This window comes from Corythoichthys intestinalis, chromosome 9 (assembly GCF_030265065.1).
Source record: "Corythoichthys intestinalis isolate RoL2023-P3 chromosome 9, ASM3026506v1, whole genome shotgun sequence".
Lineage (NCBI taxonomy): Eukaryota > Metazoa > Chordata > Actinopteri > Syngnathiformes > Syngnathidae > Corythoichthys > Corythoichthys intestinalis.
In genome coordinates, this window is record NC_080403.1 from 10,664,895 (window position 1) to 10,686,916 (window position 22,022).

At 41.8% G+C, this 22,022-nt stretch overlaps 1 protein-coding gene across 1 annotated transcript in view; it reads left to right on the forward strand.

The window, feature by feature from the left end:
• cacna2d3 (calcium channel, voltage dependent, alpha2/delta subunit 3) overlaps positions 1–18,687 on the forward strand; it is an 84,009-nt gene extending 65,322 nt beyond the window's left edge. The window contains exons 22-40 of the mRNA XM_057846671.1: positions 1,377–1,438; positions 1,535–1,602; positions 1,875–1,920; positions 2,040–2,137; positions 2,490–2,583; positions 6,055–6,150; positions 6,267–6,388; positions 12,244–12,321; positions 12,413–12,474; positions 12,861–12,905; positions 12,977–13,039; positions 13,346–13,416; positions 13,517–13,592; positions 13,714–13,754; positions 16,458–16,513; positions 17,530–17,647; positions 17,739–17,851; positions 17,929–18,011; positions 18,110–18,687. Coding sequence (XP_057702654.1) covers positions 1,377–1,438; positions 1,535–1,602; positions 1,875–1,920; positions 2,040–2,137; positions 2,490–2,583; positions 6,055–6,150; positions 6,267–6,388; positions 12,244–12,321; positions 12,413–12,474; positions 12,861–12,905; positions 12,977–13,039; positions 13,346–13,416; positions 13,517–13,592; positions 13,714–13,754; positions 16,458–16,513; positions 17,530–17,647; positions 17,739–17,851; positions 17,929–18,011; positions 18,110–18,202 — 1,485 coding nt within the window. The 3' untranslated portion in view covers positions 18,203–18,687. The remainder of the gene's footprint in view (positions 1–1,376; positions 1,439–1,534; positions 1,603–1,874; positions 1,921–2,039; positions 2,138–2,489; positions 2,584–6,054; positions 6,151–6,266; positions 6,389–12,243; positions 12,322–12,412; positions 12,475–12,860; positions 12,906–12,976; positions 13,040–13,345; positions 13,417–13,516; positions 13,593–13,713; positions 13,755–16,457; positions 16,514–17,529; positions 17,648–17,738; positions 17,852–17,928; positions 18,012–18,109) is intronic.
• Positions 18,688–22,022: the final 3,335 nt, after the last annotated feature.

Sequence of the window (22,022 nt, forward strand, 5' to 3'; positions counted from 1 at the left end):
GTGAGGGCCTGACTCGGCGGGTTACATTAGTGACGTCTGCCTAGATCAGTTGGCACAGGTAAAGAATTCCCTCAGCTGAAAATCTATATCTTTCATGGAGAACATCTTCCGGGTACGCCAGCGGATTCTGGCGGTCCCGAAATACCCGTGCCCTCCGGAGAGAGCCCCTCACAATCCGCGCGCCAATGTCGTATGGGTCGTCCAAGTGCGCTGTCATTGTCAGGAGGACACGTCCGCGGAGGAGTGCTGTTTAAATAGAGCGTGGTTAATTGGAATCCTGATGTTAAGCAAGATCTAACTCTGACACGACCAGGTTTGGCGTGTGGCGTGTGTTGCCATGGCAACACTTCTCGGTTCCAGCATATCCACCTTTCGTAGTCTCGCATAGCCGCGAACTTACGTCGCACGTGATAAAGTTACTCTCGAAGTTACCCTGCTAAGCCAGAAAACCGGCTTCGTAGTATAGGCCACTGGTGTTTTACAAATGCAATCAGTTTATTGCAAACAGGTGCTGCTTGTTTTAGCAGAAACCTCATTGGTTCAACTATCTGTGCTGGATTGGCAGGAACAAAAACCACGACTCACAGCGAGCCTTTGAGGACCGGGTTGGAGACCACTGTGCTACGTGACTAATGTGGTCAACAGATCAACAATCTGCTTTAAAGCTACTAGAAGAAAACAATGCTTAAACGTATGAGAGCGAAACACATGCAAAAAGTATTTTGAGGCAATGAAACGGTAATTAAAAGACTCAATAAAAACACAAATAGTACTTGACGCTTTTAACCGATGTGCGCATGTGTTGGACGCCTCGCGGCGTAGAAGGAATTGCAGTACTGGTATTGTTCGTTTAGTGACAGTGACAAACTACGTTATCACCCCGAGCGTCAATTGCACGCATAAAACATGGCACCCTCTGTAGGTCAAAATATGTCCTAAGTATTATAGATTTTTAAATCAATGGCAATATTTTATGTGTTTCTAATAATTTAGTCAAAGAGAACAATTGTGGCTTACGAGAGCCTACAACACTTTAAGTCCGAGGTTCCCTTTACTACATACTGCAGGCACTGCAAATTTATAATTACAAATCGTAATAATCAAATGACAAAATGACGAGTCAAATTTTATATCGAATGTCGAAAGGATCGTAAGTCGAAGCGATCGTGTGTCGAGGTACCACTGTAGTACTACCCGGTCACGTCTATAGCTCTTGCCTTTCTCCTGATTGGCTTGGTCATCAGATGGCCGCAAAGTGGTGATACACTTTAGGTTGGCAAGACGGGGCTGTATGATGAATGACTGATTCAGACAGGAACGTCTTGCTTGCAAGGATATTTCAAAATCAATCTAAGATGTAATGTCTGTTGTTCCAGAGACGTGTGTTGAAGATGCACAATGACTATTACTACACTGATATTAAAGGAACTCCATTCAGGTGGGTGAGGGGTTTCCTTTTTACACTGCAATTACTTCATTTTGTCTCTTTTTATCAAACTGTTAACAGTTTGCTACATTGGCATGTATGTTTTAGTGTTGGAGTAGCTCTCTCGAGAGGCCACGGCAAGTACTTCTTCCGAGGAAATGTGTCAGTTGAAAAAGGTAAAAAAGATATTTTTAAATACTTACTTGATGGTATAATAATGCTCAGTTTACTGTTGTGGTAAAAGTTTGCGTTGATTTGGTTGTTTTATCTACTGGAGAAACTACAAACATAATCACAGCGATGCAGGGCAAACTCTTAACCACAACAAAAAAGTATATAGTTATGTCATTTTTGATTGTCAATCATAAAATGAGCATGACTGTTTTTGTTGTTTAAATTAAACAAGACTAGCGCAGCTGAAGCATGACTGACTTTTGTTTTTTTTCAGGGCTCCGTGATCTGGAACAGCCAGATGTCGCCCTGGCAGATGAATGGTAATGCAATGCATGGTTTAGAGAAGTGGGCATCCATGCGTTATGTAGGTTAGGCCTCTTTGTTCACGAGGTATGTGGCAAGCCATGATGTAACAATATGTCTCCGTTGTGGTCCAAAGGACGTACTGCAACACCGAGGAGCAACATGAGCACCGCCACTTGACTCAGATTCAAGCCATCAAGCTCTTCATGACGGGTCGCAGGCCAAATCTTAAGTGTAAGACGCAGATCTGAATATAATGTGTTTTGTGGAATATAAGGTGCACTTAAAACCCTTTATTTTTCCCCCAAAATCACAGTGCGCCTTATGTATAGATTCTGGTTGCGCTTAATGATGTTGGACCTATTTTGTTGAAGCATTACTGTATCATACTGATCCAGTAAAATGCTCAAGACATAAATTAAAACAATAAAACACATAGTAAATAAATAAATTCATAAAGCAATAGTTACAAGGTTAAAAGATAAAGAACAAATGACAAATGCGCCAATGCGCCTCAAAATCATGGGCGCCTCATAGTCTGACAAGGACAAGGAATCTGTTAAATTTATGACAAACTGCTCTGCAGGTGACCGAGAGCTGATCAAGGAAGTGTTATTTGATGCTGTTGTCACTGCTCCACTTGAGGCCTACTGGACTGGACTGGCTCTTAACAAATCAGAGTAAGAATTCTTTTGTTAGAAATACACAGACATTCTGGAACCTCACTATGGAATGGAGGGGGGATACGACCACCCAGATTGTGACCAGGCTGATGCATCTGTGCTCATATGGAAGGGCATTTTTCCCCCAGGCATTGTGGCAAATGTGAACTTGCACATCTGTGATGGCACCATGAGAACTGTGAGGTACATACAGGTTTTAGAGCAACACATGCTGCCATACAGATGACTGCTTTTACCTCTTTGCAGCTAGAAGATGCAAAACCGCATCAGACAATTGAAAACCCAGATGTAGACCTATTGACAGTAAACTAGGTCCTACAAAACCAATACTCATTGACTTCCATTGATTCTCGAAGCCACAAAAAAAAATGTCTTTGGTGGTCATTAGTTTTGACCAAAGAGGTTCCCATTCATTTTCAATAGCACATTCAAATATAAGGGTCACATCTATGCCTGCTCATATTACTACAAAAATGAACTCTTTTCACATACAGAGGGGCAAATAAGTATTTAGTCAACTACCAATTGTGCACGTTCTCCTACTTGAAAAGATTAGAGAGGCCTGTAATTGTAAACATGGGTAAACCTCAACCATGAGAGACAGAAAGTGGAAAAAAACCAGAAAGTCACATTGTTTGATTTTTAAAGAATTTATTTCCAAATTAGAGTGGAAAATAAGTATTTGGTCACCTACAAACAAGCAAGATTTCTGGCGGTCAAAGAACTCTAACTTCTTCTAACGAGGTCTAACGAGGTCTAACAAGGCTCCACTCGTTACCTGTATTAATGGCACCTGTTTTAACTCATTATCGGTATAAAAGACACCTGTCCACAATCTCAGTCAGTCACACTCCAAACTCCACTATGGCCAAGACCAAAGAGCTGTCGAAGGACACAAGAGACAAAATTGTAGACCTGCACCAGGGTGGGAAGACTGAATGTGCATAGGTAAAGCGCTTGGTGTAAAGAAATCAACTGTGGGAGCAATTATTAGAAAATGGAAGACATACAAGACCACTGATAATCTCCCTCGATCTGGGGCTCCATGCAAGATCTCACCCCATGGCGTCAAAATGATAACAACAACGGTGAGCAAAAATCCCAGAACCACACAGGGGAACCTAGTGAATGACCTACAGAGAGCTGGGACCACAGTAACAAAGGCTACTATCAGTAACACAATGCGCCGCCAGGGACTCAAATTCTGCACTGCCAGACTTGTCCCCCTGCTGAAGCCAGTACACGTCCAGGCCCATCTGCGGTTCGCTAGAGAGCATTTGGATGATCCAGAAGAGGACTGGGAGAATGTGTTATGGTCAGATGAAACCAAAATAGAACTTTTTGGTAGAAACACAGGTTCTCGTGTTTGGAGGAAAAAGAATACTGAATTGCATCCGAAGAACACCATACACACTGTGAAGCATGGGGATGAAAACATCATGCTTTGGGGCTGTTTTTCTGCAAAGAGACCAGGACGACTGATCTGTGTAAAGGAAAGAATGAATGCGGCCATGTATCGAGATATTTTGAGTGAAAATCTCCTTCCATCAGCAAGGGCATTGAAAATGAGACGTGGCTGGGTCTTTCAGCATGACAATGATCCCAAACACACAGCCAGGGCAACAAAGGAGTGGCTTCGTAAGAAGCATATCAAGGTCCTGGAATGGCCTAGCCACTCTCTAGATCTCAACTCCATAGAAAATCTGTGGAGGGAGTTGAAAGTCCGTGTTGCCCAACAACAGCCTCAAAACATCACTGCTCTAGAGGAGATCTGCATGGAGGAATGGGCCAAAATACCAGCAACAGTGTGTGAAAAGCGTGTGAAGAGTTACAGAAAACGTTTGGCCTCCGTTATTGCCAACAAAGGGTACATAACAAAGTATTGAGATGAACTTTTGGTATTGACCAAATACTTATTTTCCACCATGATTTGCAAACAAATTCTTTAAAAATCAAACAATGTAATTTTCTGGGTTTTTTTTCCACATTCTGTCTCTCATGGTTGAGGTTTACCCATGTTGACAATTGCAGGCCTCTCTAATATTTTCAAGTGGGAGAACTTGCACAATTAGTGGTTGACCACATACTTATTTGCCCCACTGTATTTGAATGAGTGGCCATTATTTTTTACCAAAACATCCCATCAAATCCCATTGACATTTAACTGAGATAGTACCCAGAATTTATTTTTGATAATTCTATATATTCATTATCTTTTTTTAATCAATTTCAACTGTTCCAACTTCTACCACTTTTCCAGCCCACAAAAGAGCTCCATTGACAGTAATTAAATTTGACCCAAAATGTCCTGGAAATGGCCCATAATTACCAGAAAAATATCCAAAACCAACAGGAAGTGATCTAGAGTTATGGCCAAAGTTCAAGAGTCCACCAACAATCAAGAGGAAATTACCTGGGAATGCTCAAAATTCTCTCGATGCGGAGGAGCAGCCCCTCCCGGATGACCGAGCTTCTCATCTTATCTCTAAGGGAGAGCCCGGACACCCTACGGAGGAAACTCATTTGGGCCGCGTGTATCCGGGATCTTGTCATTTCGGTCACCACCCACAGCTCGTGACCATAGGTGACGGTAGGAACGTAGATCGACCGGTAAACAGCAAACTTCGCCTTTTGGCTTAGATCCCTCTTCACCACGAAGGACCACTGATCCTCCTGGAACGAGAGGAGCCAGATGAGGTGGCTGAGGCATCTGATCAGGATAGGGCGCCTCCCTGGTGAGGTGTTCTGGTCATGTCCCACTGGAAGGAGGATGCAGGGTCTCCCCAGGACACGCTGGTCTCCCGGCTGGCCTGGGAACGCCTTGGGATCCCCCGTGAAGAGCTGGATGAAATGGCTGGGGAGAGGGAAGTCTGGGCTTCCCTGCTGAAGCTGCTACCTCTGCTATAAGCGGGGGAAAATGTATGTATGTATGCTCAAAATTCAACAGGAAGTGACCCGGGAAGTGCCCCAAAATCAACATGAATTACCCTCAAAATCCATGGGAGTTGACCAGAATGAGAGCATTTCCACATAATTTCTTCAGATATTGGTGTCCAAGGGTGGCATTGGTCTTTTGTAACTTTTAGGTGTTTTTCAACCATACACCATCTACTGTAATTAGGTACTGTGCCAAGAAAACTGCAAAAATCTTTTGCACAGAGATTTTCCCTTTTAGCGTGATCAAAGCATACTATAAATGCAGTCATTAAGCAATTTGTTGAGATCCAAAAGAAGACCCATATCTAACAATTGATAATGATGTTTTTAAATGAAAATGTCTCTGACCCTGTCATTCAACACTGACACAGTATACAAGAAGTCTTTCATTTTATTTCGTTTAATCTGCACTGTTGTATTTACTGCAGGGCACATTCCATAACCTGTGTATATGTGTAATTAGCAGCTAATATGATTAATTAAATGTGATTATGTGACACGATGCCTCTCCTCTGAAAAAAATACAACCAGGAACTCAGACAAAGGAGTCGAGATTGCCTTTCTGGGCACGCGCACGGGCCTGTCAAGAACCAACCTGTTTGTAGCTGCGGATCAGCTTTCAAATCAGTGAGTGTCACCGCTCTCTACTCACTGTTCGCGGCATGAGGCAAGGCGTTGATTGGTCTTGATGAATGTCATCCTCTTCTCCTGGCCGTCTCAGTCCGTTGTGTGTGTCTCCTCAGAGATTTCCTGACAGCGGAGGACAAGGAGGGCGTGTTTAATGCGGATCACTTTCCTCTGTGGTACAAGAGAGCGGCAGAGCAGGTCCCAGGCACATTTGTCTACTCTATTCCCTTTAGCACAGGTAGGCTCTACACACAACGTCAAACATTGTCCTCACTGTGGGATCTATTTACAAAGATCTGGACTGACATAATTAAAAGAGGATGTTGCACTTAATTATTACTGTTGTTTTCAACATGGAAGATTTAGGAGACTACTGCAGCAAAGTGCAAAATAAATTTGAAGAAATGAAAGACATGAAGTATGAAGCCATACAAATGTAATGTATTTTTTACCTCTGGCTGCATAAGCTCATTGACTCTTATTCACAAAGCTTCCCTGGCTACCATAAACTACACGCCAAAAAAATATTAAAAAGTTGTCACAAATTCGAATTTCAGTACTATTTTGTTACTGCATAAGGAGGCAGACAGTCATCCACCATGTAACAGCTGGAGAGGAAAACAAAAACAACGGCTGTAAATAACCTCATTTCAAGCTCTTTCAATACATTCACCATTACTTTAATTTTTTTTTTTTTTTTTTTTTTACTTACTAACTCACGCCCAGACATACAGTGCTGCTCAAAAGTTTGTGAACCCCCTCAACATTTTGGAATTTTCTATTATTTCAACCTGATTTCCTAATCAATCAATTCAGTAGTTTTTTTTTGTTTTTTTAACAGTTGTGTTGTCGAGACTAAATTAAAAAGAGTTTTCATCAACTGATGTAGGTGCAAAATTGAACTGTTTGGTCACAACCAAAACCGCCATGTCTGGCGAAAAGTCAACACTGCATACCACCAAAAGAACCTTCTCCCAACAGTGAAGCATGGAGGTGGGAATGTCAAGATCTGGGCTTGCTTTTCATCCTCAGGACCTGGACAACTCCACATAGTCCAGGGAATCATGAATTCTGAGGAATATTGTCAAATCCTAGAACATAACCTGACGCCATCTGTTTTGAAGTTAAAGCTTGGCAGAAGGTGGATCATGCAACATGATAATGATCCAAAGCATTCCAGCAATACAACCAAGGAATGGCTGAAAAAGAAGAAGATTCGTGTTCTGGACTGGCCCAGTCAAAGTCCTGACCTAAATCCCATTGAAATGCTGTGGCGGGACCTGAAGCGAGCAGTTCATGCCAGACGCCCATCAAACCTCTCTCAACTGACTGCGTTCTGCAAGGAAGAATGGGCAAAAATCCCCCAAAGTAGATGTGAGAGGCTGATTAGTCACTACAGAAACCGTTTGGTTGAGGTAATCTCTGCAAAAGGAGGCGCAATATCCTATTAACTGAAGGGGTTCACATACTTTTGCACACATGATATCTGAGTTTTTCTTAAATCAACCACTTTTGTTAAATAAAGAATGACAATATAACTATTTCTTTTGTTTCAGTCCATTATTTGGAATGTCAGTATTGTGGATTTGGGTATAACTTAACATTTAATAAGGTTATTTTAGTTTTTTTTACAAAAAATCTGACCATCGCTGTGGGGTTCACAAACTTTCGAGCAGCACTGTACATTCACAATATGTATGCTGCACACAGGATGTATGCATCCCAAGGCAGACTCAGAAACTCTATCCATCCATCCATCATCTTCCGGTTGCTCCGGGGTCGGGTGGTGGGGCCAGCAGCTTTAACAGAGAAGCCCAGACTTCCCTCTCTCCAGCACTTCAACCAGCTCCTCTGGCGGGATCCCAAGCATTCCCAGGCCAGCCGAGAGACTCTCCAGCGTGTCCTGGGTTGTCCCCAGGGCCTCGCACCAGTGGGACATGCCCGGAACACCTCTCCAGGGAGGCGTCCAGGGGGCATCCGAACCAGATGCCCGGGCCACCTCAGCTGGCTCCTCTCAACGCGGAGAAGTAGCAGCTCCACGCCGAGTCTCTCCCAGATGACCGAGCTTCTCACCCTATCTCTGAGGGAGAGCCCAGACACCCTGCGGAGAAAACTCATTTCGGCCGCTTGTATCAGGGATCTTGTTCTTTGGGTCACTACCCACAGCTCGTGACCATAGGTGAGGGTAGGAACGTAGATCGACTGGTAAATCGAGAGCTTCGCCTTTCTGCTCAGCTCATTCTTCACGACTACGGACCGGTGCAAAGTCCGCATTACTGCAGACGCTGCACCGAACTGCCTGTCGATCTCCCGCTCCCTCCTATACTCACTCGTGAACAAGACCCCAAGATACTTGAACTCCTCCACTCGCGGCAGGATCTCCTCCTCAACCCGGAGAGGGCCCTCCACCCTTTTCCGACTGAGAACTAAGGTCTCGGATTTGGAGGTGCTGATCTCCATCCCAACCGCTTCACACTAGGCTGTGAACCGCTCCAGTGAGAGTTGGAGGTCAAGGCTTGATGAAGCCAACAGCACCATTCATTCATTCATTTTCCATGCCGCTTTTCCTCACGAGGGTCGCGGAGGTGCTGGAGCCTATCCCAGCTAACTACGGGCAGTAGGCAGGGGACACCCTGAACTGGTTGCCAGCCAATCGCAGGGCACAAGGAGACATACAACCATTCACGCACACACTCATACCTACGGACAATTTAGAGTGTTCAATCAGCCTACCATGCATGTTTTTGGGATGTGGGAGGAAACCGGAGTTCCCGGAGGAAACCCACGCAGGCACGGGGAGAACATGCAAACTCCACACAGGAAGGCCGAAGCCCGGGATTGAACCCTTGATCTCAGAACTGTGAGGCAGACGTGCTAACCACTCGGCCACCGTGCCGCCCCAACAGCACCACATCATCTGCAAAAAGCAAAGATGCAATGCTGAGGTCACCAAACCGGACCCCCTCAACGCTTCGGCTGTGCCTACAAATTCTGTCCATAAAAATTATGAACAGAATCGGTGACAAAGGGCAGCCTTGGCTGAGTCCAATCCTCACTGGGAATCAATTCAATTCAATTCTTACTGGTGGCGATGCAGACCAAACTCTAACACCGGTCGTACAGGGACCGAACAGCGAAGGGGCTCAGTACCCCGTACTCCCGGAGCACCCCCCACAGGACTCCCCGAGGCACACAGTCGAACGCCTTCTCCAGATTCACAAAACACATGTAGACTGGTTGGGCGAACTCCCATGCACCCTTGAGGAGCCTGCCGAGGGTGTAGAGCTGGTCCACTGTCCCACAGCCGGGACAAAAACCACACTGCTTCTCCTGAATCCGAGATTCGACTCCCCGACACAACCTCTGGTTCCCCTTCATAAAAAGAGGGACCACCACCCCGGTCAGACAATCCAGAGGCACTGTCCCCGATGTCCATGCTATGTTGTAGAGGAGTGTCAGCCACGACAGCCCCACAACATCCAGAGCCTTTAGGAACTCTGGGCAAATCTCATCTACTCCCAGGGCCTTGCCACCGAGGAGCTTTCCAACCACCTCAGTGAATTCAAACCCAGAGATCAGAGAGCCCACCTCAGAGTCCCCAGACTCTGCTTCCTTAAAGGAAGGCGTGTCGGTTGAATTGAAGAGGTCTTCGAAGTATTCTCCCCACTGACTCACGATGTCTCGAGTCAAGGTCAGCAGTACCCCATCTTCACTATACACAGTGTTAATGGTGCACAGCTTTCCTCTCCTCGGACGCCAGATGGTGGACCAGAATTTCCTCGAAGCCATCCGGAAGTCGTTTTCCATGGCCTCGCCAAATTTCTCCAATTTCTTAGTTTTTGTCTCGTCGACCGCCGAAGCTGCAGTCCGCTTGGCCAGCTTGTACCTGTCAGCTGCCTCCGGAGTCCTACAGGCCAAAAAGGCCCGGTAGGCCTCCTTCTTCAGCTTGACAGCATTCCTTACCGCTGTCAGCCAGCGGGTTTGGAGATTGCCGCCACGACAGATACCAACCACCTTACGGCAACAGCTCCAATCGGCCACCTCAACAATGGAGGTGCGGAACATGGCCCACTCGGACTCAATCTCCCCCACCTACCCCGGGACAAGGGAGAAGTTCTGCCTGAGGTGGGTGTTGAAGCTCTTTCTGACAGGGCATTCTGCCAGACGTTCCCAGCAGACCCTCACAATAGGTTAGGGCCTGCCAGGTCTGGCCAGCATCTTCCCTCGCCATCGGAGCCAACACACCACCAGGTGGTGATCAGTTGACAGCTCCTCCCCTCTCTTCACTCGAGTGTCCAAAACATGCAGCCGCAAGTCCACTGACACAATTACAAATACGATCATCGAACAGCCGCCTAGGGTGTCCTGGTGCCAAGTGCACGTATGGACACCCCTATGTTTGAACATGGTGTTAGTTATGGACAAACCGTGACGAGCACAGAAGTCCAATAACAGAACACTCAGGTTCTGATCAGGGGGGCTGTTCCTCCCAATCACACCCCTCCAGGTCTCACTGTCACTGCCCACATGAGCGTTGAAGTCCCCCAGGAGAAAGAGGGAGTCCCCAGAGGGGGCGCTCTCCAGCACACCCCGCCCAGAACTCCAAAAAGGGTGGGTACTCTGAGCTGCGGTGCGGTGCATCTGCACAAACTACAGTCAGAACCCGTCCCTACACCCGAAGGCAGAGGGAGGCTACCCTCTTGTCTATCGGGGTGAACCCCAACATACAGGCGCCAAGCCGGGGGTGGGGGGGTAAGTATGCCCACACCTGCTCGGCGCCTCTCATTGTGGGCAACTCCAAAGTGGAAGAGAGTCCAACCCCTCTCAAGAGGATTGGTACCAGAACCCAAACTGTGTGTGGAGGAGAGTCCGACTATATCTAGTCGGAACTTCTCTGCCTTCTCTGCCAAAGAGGTGACATTCCATGCCCCAAGAGTTAGCTTCTGCAGCTGGAGGTTGGACCGCCAAGGTCCCCACCTTTGGCTGCCTCCCAACTCCCTACGCTCCTGACCCCTTTGGCCCATCCCACAGGTGGGGAGCCCATGGGAAGGGGAACCAACATTGCCTTTTCGGGCTGTGCCCGTCTGGGCCCCGTGTGGACAGGCCCGGCCACCAGACACTCGCCTTCGAGCCCCACCTCCAGGCAGACTGAGAAACTAAGAAAGATATTTGCAAGCTTCAAGAGGAAAAAAAACACATTATCAAAAAGCGCATGCTAAAAATACCAAAAGTGAGCCAAAAAAATAACCCAAAAAGTATAAGTACAAGTCTGTCACTTACACTTTGTTGTCACCATTGGGCTGCTTTCCTCTCAGCGTCCTACGTAAATGCAAAGACCAAAAACTGAAGCGTAATTGCTAACCACTAGGGAACCATGCCACCCTGCAAGTTTTCCTGATCATTGCAAATTACTTGATCGTTTTTGACTGTCGTATTTTCTGGACTATAAATGGCACTTTTTTCATAGTTTGGCTGGGCCTGCAACTTACTGTATACTCAGACTTATATATGTTTTCTTTTTTTTTCACACTGACAAGGGCGCGAAAAGGGTCCTCTGCTTCCAGAGTTGGCGGAGCTTTCAGAAGTGTTATAGAGATTAAGATTTAAATAGATTTGGTCGTGACTTGGAGTGAGATTGAGTTTTCTAAACAAATTATGTTTTCTTGTTTAAGCTATCGTTACCTGAATAAAACGTTAAAATGTTACGTTAACACTGCCTATTTAGCTCTTTTGTGCTCCATTTCCTTGTTCGTGCTATAATGCATAATGTTTATTCGTGGTCTCTGATGAAATACCTTCCCCCCAAAAATGCAATTAAATTTAATATTTATATTTTATTCCATTTAATTGGGCTTTTTGGCCTGATGTGACTTATAGTCACATAGTTAGGACTTGTAGTCCAAAAAATATGGTAACTTGAACCATTGTTTCACAATGACCAAATTTATGTGGCCAAGTAATGACATACTGCGTAAACGTGCTGTTCAACAGTGGAATGCAGCAAAGTAAAATGGTGCCACAGTTTTAGGGAGGGGGGAAACACTTCCCTTAAACCGAATAATAAATGTTTCTCCTTTAAACTGCCTTCCATAGCTTTGGAAAACAAGAGTGTTGTTTTGGCAAGCACAGCCATTCAGCTTCTAGATGACAGAAAATCTCCAATTGTTGCAGGTAATGTTTTTCATTTGATTTTTAACATCACAAAATGGTTATTTGCAAATGAGTGTGTTACCATTTTATTTTGGGATATTTTCATATACAGCTGTAGGACTTCAGATGAAGCTCGAGTTCTTTCAGCGGAAGTTCTGGACCGCCTGTAGGCAGGTACCTGAACAAACTTTGTTACTGTTTTTGAAAGTCATTGATAGTTCAATGTTTCCTAACAATTATTTACCTTAAGCGCATAACATTAGAAAAATGAGGCAATAATCTTGTTTTAATTGACTCACCAATAATTTAGTGTGAAATCTGGGCCTGTTGAGTTCAACACAAATTGATTACATTCTGCCATCTAGTGGAAGAACATTTAATTATTGTGACAACATCACTATGCATGGATGATGAACAAATGTACACAATTTGTAGCAGTAAATATGTATTGATTTGATTTGATTGAATAATGAAGTAAAATAGGATCAATTTAAATTCGACAGTGTTTGGAGATCACAGCATTAATTATATGAGCGAGTTAATCTGTTTTGTGTGCACAGTGTACTGCTCTGGATGGAAAATGCAGCATTAGCTGTGAAAGTGAGGTAAGAAGACTCACCCCATTTGGATATGTTTTCAAAGCTTCTGTTTACTGAAAGAGCCTATATTTTCACAGGACATCAACTGCTACCTCATAGACAACAATGGCTTTATTCTTGTCACAGAGGAGCAATCGCAGGTACTGTTGTTTTTTTTTTTACGGGCATGTTTGCTTATGAGCAGACTGAGCACTGAGAACACGGACGAATGTACATGCTTTCATGGATATTTCACACCGAAACATGTTGCCTTACCTGTTTAGTAGTAGTACACTGATGACTAATTTAAGAAGCATCCTTCATCGCGTTGCACTCCCGTGACATCCAAAAGAAGAGTTCTATCAAAAATATTAGAAATGTCTTCCAGAATGAATCAGCACACTCAGCCGATAGTTCTACATTATGTACATACACCTGTTTTTTCTGTTATCAAACTCATCTCCCAGACAGGGCTTTTCTTTGGCGAGGTGGAAGGCGCCGTCATGAACAAACTTCTCCAAATGGGCTCCTTCAAAAGGTCTCGTGCCTACACTATCATTACTTACTGTACGTCTGATACAGCAAAGTAAAATGTGTGTTGTGGTTCCACTGTAACTTCTACGTGATCATTTTTGTAGGATCACATTGTATGACTACCAGGCCGTGTGTCGGGAGTACGCTGGGAGCAGCGACAGTGCACGCACTTTGTCAGATGTAAGTAGAGTAGGAGACATTATTCCTTTTAATGGAGTTCATTTACTACAAGCTAATTCTACTTGGTAAGTTGCTTTCATGCAGACTGAAAATGTGTCACACATTTGTTTTTCTCTTGCAGCCGTTCAATGTGGTCAAATGGCTCCTGACTGAGTTTGTCATGTAAGTACCAAAAATTTAATGCGTCACAAAAAGTACTGCTTTATGGTAGGATTGAGAGCAAAAACGCACAATGTAAAAATCTGATAAGATGCAAACCAAGATTGATTAATATGAAAAGAAAAGGAAAAAAAAAGGAATTAACACATATATAAAGGTAGATTACCTTTTTTGGTAACACTTTATAATAACTATCCGTTATAACTAGTTAATACATCATTAATAAACTGCTAATAAACGATATATTGTTGATTTGTGAAGTGTTTGTTAACAATTTGTTAAGCATTTAAAATGATGCCTTATAGATAGTTAATATGTCATAAATAAACTGATGCTTAATGAGTAATAAATGACTTGTAAATTGTATGTCTGTGATTTATAAGTGAACCTTATAAATTAGTAATACGATAAACAAGCTATTGGTAGCTTACTAACTCATGACTTATTAAGTATCAGTTGATAGTTTATTTGTGCTTTCGAGACATTTTCTAAAGTTGCGGCTACTCCCCATTTCTTAATTGTTTGTGAATGAGGAATGAGTGCTACTTGAGAATAACGTCCCAATAACATATATAAGCCTATAACCAAACTTAATATATTAACTGAAGGCTATTTTACACTTCTGCCTTCCGGTGACGGCGGAGCAACGGAAGGGTGTGGCTTTGTCTTTGTACTGTTTTGGGCGACTCTTGTCAAATTCCTTTAGTTTTCCTCCGGTCATTGACAGCAATGGCAATGGAGATAGAATGTGCGTATTTGCAGCTGCAGCTAATCAATATTGAACAACAAATGTTGAAGTATAGATGACACAGAAGACGTTTGTGAATGTATAAAAAACAGCGGTGTTGTTGTGCTCAACCAAAAACAACGCTCTGAGTGGACCAATCACAGTCCTTTGACGTTCACGTCACGCGCGTTGACATGACGCGTAGATCGGGATGGGAATTGATAAGATTTTTACGATTCCGATTCCATTATCAATATTGCTTAACGAGTCAATTCTTTATCGATTCTCTTATCGATTCTAATTTGGACTAATGGACTGTATGAGGTTCTGGGTTTAATATGTTTTATGGTTCATTCGCCTCGGGGTGTCGGTTAGAACACAAGGAGTTGGTCTTTGGCACTTTTAATCCAACTTGGCAACAGGCACAACTATATACAGGCAATGTTACTTGATATGAGAATCACTCAATGAGCAGGTGAGAGCATGCGTGGAAAGATGTTGATGTATTTGTATGTGTGTGAAAGAAGACTGGAATGTGTGGGTATATGTGTGGTTCTGAAAGGAAAGAAAATTACATCATTTTAGTGCTGATGCAATACACAATGCAAACTGACTGTAAAGCAGTCAATAACACACATACATTACTCGTAATATTATAATGAAACAAAGGTGGTGGGGGGCACAACCCAGAAGCACGCTGCGTGCACGTGCGGTCATTTTGGCCATAAAAGTGGCAAAAACTAAGCACTTTGAATGATACTCACAGACACTCGAAAGCGAAGGACGCATTTATTACGAAATCTGAATGTCAAAACTTGATATTCGATATTTTCTGCATCCTATATGGTATACTGGGGGCGGGTTTCAATAAGCTTCGGCTTCTCCAGTCAGCCCTTTTCTTTTCGGGTTGAATTCATGCCTGAAGGGAAAACAAATAAAATAAACTTTACACTCATATGGATGTACAACATCATTTTACGATGCTAAACTCACACATTCAATCTTAACACAAATGTGCAACGCGAATATAATGTAAACAACGCTCTCCTTGATGCAACAAGAACGAGCAGGAGCAACTAGCCAATGTAACAGTAGAAACACGAAACGGTTGCGCAGATAAGGACTCTAACTTATCATAAGAAATTTATGGCATGAAGAGGAAATTACATTCGTTCATGGACGTACAGATTAGTCCTCTAACAGGTGGCCATCCTCTGCTCTGAATGCGCACCTTACGCCTATTCTCGATCCCAGATTACGCAGTGCGCGTTACATAGGACAATAACAGAAACTAACTGGTTGCTATGGGAACGAACGCATACCCATGGAATCTTTCTAACAGGAGTATTACAATTGCTAATAAAATCGTTTAGGATTATTTTAGATGCATATATGTTATAGTTTTCTTATAGAGTATTCAACAAGGAATACGATAGACCCATTAATAGACTTTTTTTTGTATTCAACAAGGAATACGATAGACCCATTAATAGACTTTTTTTGGAAAAATCACCATTTCTTTAAGTAGTCTCATGAATAATGACATGGCCTATAAAAGTCAATGCAAATTTGCTCGGCAATGACTCTCTCCAGGTTACACTTGATGAGAAGTTATGCCAAATGTAATTATGCTGCTGTGCTTGCCGATTCAAAAGTATGTAACATGCATAAACTTTAACACGTAAATCGTGCTGGTTAGAACCGACAAGAGAATTGTTTGATAAATTGCCAAACGAGTCCATGGAATCGGATCACTCGGAACTGGTTCTCTTTAAGAACCGACTCTCGATTCCCATCCCTACTAATTATAATGGATAGTTATTATAAACTGTTACCGAGTTTGTGTTTTTTTTAGCTCATATTTAATTCAGTTGTGCAAGTCTATGTAATTTTGTGGCCAATGAGTCTATGCATAATCTGTATCGAAACATGCATGTTAATCATAAAGTCATGACGTTTTGGGGGGTGGTTTCCTTCAGTTTTCTGCTGGAGTTTAACCTGTACAGCTGGTGGAATGTTGATCTTTCAGTCAAAGGTAACAATGTCTGTCTGTCTGTCTGTCTGTCTGTCTGTCTGTCTGTCTGTCTGTCTGTCTGTCGCTTTTATGGAGTTATTAACTCCATATAATGGAGTTATATCATTGCATGCTCAGAATTATGGCACAAATATAACTCCATACATTCTGTCTCTGTCTTTCTCTCTCTCTCGGTCAGTCTAGACACAAGTTTTAAAAAATAAATAAATAAAAAGCATCACTCCTATCTCTGGAAAATAAGTATAGTGATACCTCTACTTACAAAATTAATTGGTTCTGGAGGTAGTATCTTAACTTGTAAGTTCTGTAAGTAGACACGCGTTTTCCATGTCAATGACCTAATCTGTTCCAAACCTCCCAAAATCCAGACATAAATTGTTCATAATGCATTAAAATGCACCAAAACTTTCAACATATAAATGTTACAACATAGACTTCACCATGAACTCTATGGTTACAATTAGATTACTGTACAATAAACATTAAATTTGAGTTGTGCATAATGTAAAAAAATAATAAAATAAAGAATAAAAGTTAATACACTAATGTAAAGCTGTCGAAACAAGGGGCAAATGAAGAGGACGTTGGGATACACACATACACATACAGTAGAGGTCCGTCTAAGCCAACTGGATGCCAGGAATGCTAGGCAATAGCCAATGGCAGAGCAGCTATCAGCGTGTTACGTTCAGTAAACGCTGGGAGCTGCGAGTATCCGCCATATTGTGTATTTTTGCCTTTCGTGTCCAGAAATTTCTTTCATAACAAGAGGCAGCATTTTCCCGTTGAGGCGTGTCTTAACCTGAAAATTCTGTATTTAGAAACATTCGTAAGTAGAGGTACCATTGTACCACATGCAAGAGTGACTGCTACTGTAATTTCGAGTGTGCACATTACCATGTTAAAGTGCCAAGTATCAAACTCCATTTTAAAACTAAATGTAATCCCACCTGTATTTTCTATACTGTATAAATCACATCTGATTTTATATTATTTAATATTGTTCTATGTGACAGCTCAGAGACCTCGTGGTAAGACCACCATGGTGCCATGTGACACAGAATACCCTGCCTTTGTCTCCGAACGCACCATTAAAGAGACCACTGGAAACATTGAATGTGATGGCTGTGTCAGGTACCAAAGTCATTCCTTAATAATGTTAACAATAATGACTGTTGCTGTGATTCCCTCCAGTACAAATAACATGTCTGTGTCTGTGGCACAGATCTTTTGTCATACAGCAGATTCCCAGCAGTAATCTCTTTATGGTTGTCGTGGATAACAAGTGTGACTGCAGCAATGTTCCACCAGTGACCATGGATCCTATTGAGATCATGTATATCCTTTACAACTTTGCACACATTTAGTTTAAGAGTGTGAAACGGCAGGACATTGTAACCTTGACAACGCTGAACATAATGAATCCCTTAAGTGTGACAGACTGAAGTTTCAGAAGGACAGAAAGAAGCCTGAATCATGTCATCCTTTTCACCCTGAGGTATTTGTAGGCCACGGAATATAGTATGCAACTCTAATACTGGGTCTTACAAGATCGTGAAAGCGTAGCTAATGAAGTTGATGTGGTGTGTTCCTCAGGAAAATGCAATGGAGTGCGGTTCAGCTTCACGTCTCCACAGTCATCTCACAGCAGCATTGCTACCCGTAATAGCAGCAAGTATCAGCAGGTGACCATCAGCAGCAGAAGTTGGCAGCAACCCACTGAAAGACTTAACAACTTAAGGCATAAAGAGCAGAAACACGTAGGAAACGAGGCCAATTACCAATTATTTCAGTTCTTCTGGAAGTGAGAACACAATTCTGATTGTCACAATGAGACACATCCATTCATGTTTTTTTTTTATTATGACACTAACAGTTCACTGTGGTCATAAGTTATTTGTGCAATGGACCGACAATGTGTTTGTTGTGAGGAAATGTTATACTAGTATATGGAAAATAATGCAGACTAGATCAGAAAATAATTTGGGCGGGCAAAAGTTTGCTAAAACAGTACATCATATCTATTTTCTTCATACACAGTACAGAATTTTAGATTTATCCATGTGGAACATTGTAAAATATTGATAGAGTAATAAAAGCACTTTAACTTGTTTTATTCTGCCGTTTTGTCATTGTTCGACGCACTACTGATGCATGTTTTAAAAGTGTGTTCAAGGAATGTTACATTAATATGTTCACATCTGATTAAAAATGATCATGAATAAAGACATATTTTTCCTTGACAAACACTATATATTTTTTTTGTTTTTAAGGCGTGTACAATAATTGAGCATCAAGTGGCAAACTGAAACACATACATACAAATGAATATAAATTAATTACTTCATCGGTGCCATTGACTGAGTAGACGTTCAATCCTTTTGGATTGAGAGGGGTAGCAGTAAATGATCATCTTTCAGCAGTGGTGGTTCTAGGATTTTTCTGAAACGGGCCAAATGTAACCCTCAGGGACCGAGTGTCGCCATCTTTGTTACGTGTTTGTTTTGTTTAACAAGGCAATACGCAGATTATCCTGCATGTGGCGGTAAAACCATCTTTGTGTCAAGCAAAGATGAACCAGTGTAGTTTACCTATGGGAAGTGTGCCCCCCATCAGATGCAAATTTCTAGAAAAATGTTATCAATCATTTGAGCTATGTTTGCGCTTACTTATGCAGTAAAAAGTTTTGTTTGTGCTGCTATCAAATTTTAGATATTTACATTTCTTATACTGTGTAGGTCAATCGGAGGTCAACTAGCTCCCCATTTTGATTAAAAGTGTCTAAAAATAGTGCAAATCGTTTCTGCTTTGTTTGTGCCGTAACGGTTTTGTAGAAATTATGCTTTTAATTTGTAGTGATGACGTCACACAACCTCCCATGTACGGCGGAACGGAACCACAATAGTGCCATTTGTTTGTGCTGTAAAAATGTTCATTTGTGCTGCTATCGTTTCGGAGACATTGAGACATTAATTTTGAGTGACGATGTCACCCGAAGCCATTCGGTATCTAAATGCTACATTTGAGGAAGTGGGAAGTTGGGCTTAACCTACTTGGATGCACAAAGGAAGCACAAACGATTGATAGTATTTTTAGCCATTTTTAATCAAAACGGTTGACCTCAGACTGACCTATAAAAGAATTGTAAAAATCTAAAAAAACAATAGCAGCAAAAACAAAACTTTCTACGGCACAAACGTAGCACAAATGATTCACATCATTTTTATATAAATTTGCATCTGATGGGGGGCCAACTTCATGGAAGTGCAATGTTTGTAATAATATGTATTTAATCATGCTGTGTGCAAGTAAGGTTCCAATACATGGAACAAGAATTTTAATCACTTTTTTGAAAAGCTATTTCAAAAATGAAAAGCGGCATTAATATTTAACATACTCTACAAACAAAATTATCTCATTCTCTCTCACTTCAGAAAAGAAGGAGTCGCCCATTGCCATGCTTTTTGCTAAAATCTCAGGGGCCATTCAAATTAGAGATGGGGCCAGTGCCCCTGTGGTCCCACGCCTAAAACCGCCACTGTCTTCCAGTGCCATTGACAGGTGCAGGCATCCAGTCTATTTAGAACTCAAAGTCAAAATGGATTTGGATATCCACCGCTGTTAATGGCGGCCAATAAGTTAATATTAAGATGTCCTATGGCATGCTTTGCTGGCATCATATACTCTTCAAACAAATTTAATGCAAAATCTGTATGAACAATTTTTAGTTTGTCCATTTTACACACGACTGGTTGCCAGTCAATTGCAAGCCACTTATTAGAAAAACAACCAGTGGTGGATGAAGTACTCACTTTTTTTGCTAAGTAAGTAAAAGTACAGATGCGGGTGCAAAAAATTTACTTAAGTAAAAGTACAAGCATCTAAGAAGAAATGTACTTAAATAAAAGAACAAAAGAACTTGCTTCAAAATTTACAATTAAAAATGTATTTTCTTTTAATGAAAAAATGTAATATACATACATATATATATATATATATATATATATATATATTTTTTTTTTTTTTTTTTTTAATATACATGCATCCAGAGATCTGAGTGAATATTCAAAAAATCACCAGAAAATTCAATGACTGCTCAGTTTTATTTAAAACGGTGCAGAATTGGAAAAAAACAAGCAATACAATTGACTGCACGGTAAACAGAAGCTTAACATGCTCAAAAACTCCAAAACTTTATTTAAAGATTAATAGCGGATTGCAAGCATATCAGATGCATACTGCTTGCCCGGTACGGCCAGACTGCTCTCCCTGTATTTTTAAAACACTGTGAGAATAGTCTGGGACCCAGCTCCTTAATGGTGCCACTCTTGCGCGTCAGAAGTCGTCTCCACAACAACACAGATGGCCAACGGGAGAGCCAAGAATATGTTCCAATCCGCGGTAAATTCAGTTTTAAATGACCAAAAAACACATCGACACAAGTTATTGACAACAGTCTGTCTCACGCTGGCCATGTTGAATAAACTTCTCCGTTCTCTGCTCATGCCAGAGTTTCTTGTCGCTTTACCTACGTCACATCTGCCCGTCGCTGATTGGTCCACTCTGCTGTCTGTTTGCTGTGGCTTGCTCCGCCATGGGAATTTGATCCGCGGGACGGTCACCAGACTCTATAGCTGGAACAGCGGTAAGTCTGGAGTTCCAGGCTAGCATACCGCCACCTACTGTAAAAGAATGTGCAGCACCCATCTGAAGACGCAGTGCTCTCACTGTCGGTTTTTATTGGTCAATATCTTGTTCACCTACCTAATCTTGCTTGTACTCGTGTTGCTGCCTCTATAGTGCTTAACTAGGGTATAGTTGCACGGGGCTTATCCATTGCACTGAAGGCATGAAAACGAAACTATTAATTCACAATGAGAAAAAAAAACAAAAGTAACGCAAGCGACAATTTGAAAAGTAGAGGAGTAAAAAGTACAGTTATGTGCTGTAAAATGTAGTGAACTAAAAGTAAAAAGTACCACTTCATATTTGTACCCAGGTAAAGTACACAAAATTAAGTACAGTAACAAAGTACTTTTACTGCGTTACATCCCACCACTGCAAACAACTGCTCACATTCACACAGTCATATTTTAAATTGCATTCTACATTATTATAAAAAAATATTTTATAATTATCATCCTTTTCACTTCAATCCTAGATGAGATTTTAACCTATTATATAGCTAATTAAAAGTCTGTGACTGTAAATGTTAAATACAATCACAAAAATTGTGGAAACTTGTTTGAAATCTCATTGGATTTTACATGTATATTCCTACATTTGATTTTAATTTATTTATTTGCTTTTGTTGCTGTTGTTATTAATTACATTGTTGTTGTCACGTTGTCAAACATCTTCCTGTGTTTGGACAATGAAATAATTGTGTTTAAAAAAAAAAAAGGCCCGTTAAACTGAGAAAACGTACTTAGATCAAATTTGATTGTACATATTAATATCTGTGTTGAATTATATTTTATTTTTTACAATTATTCTTTTCGGCGTTTTC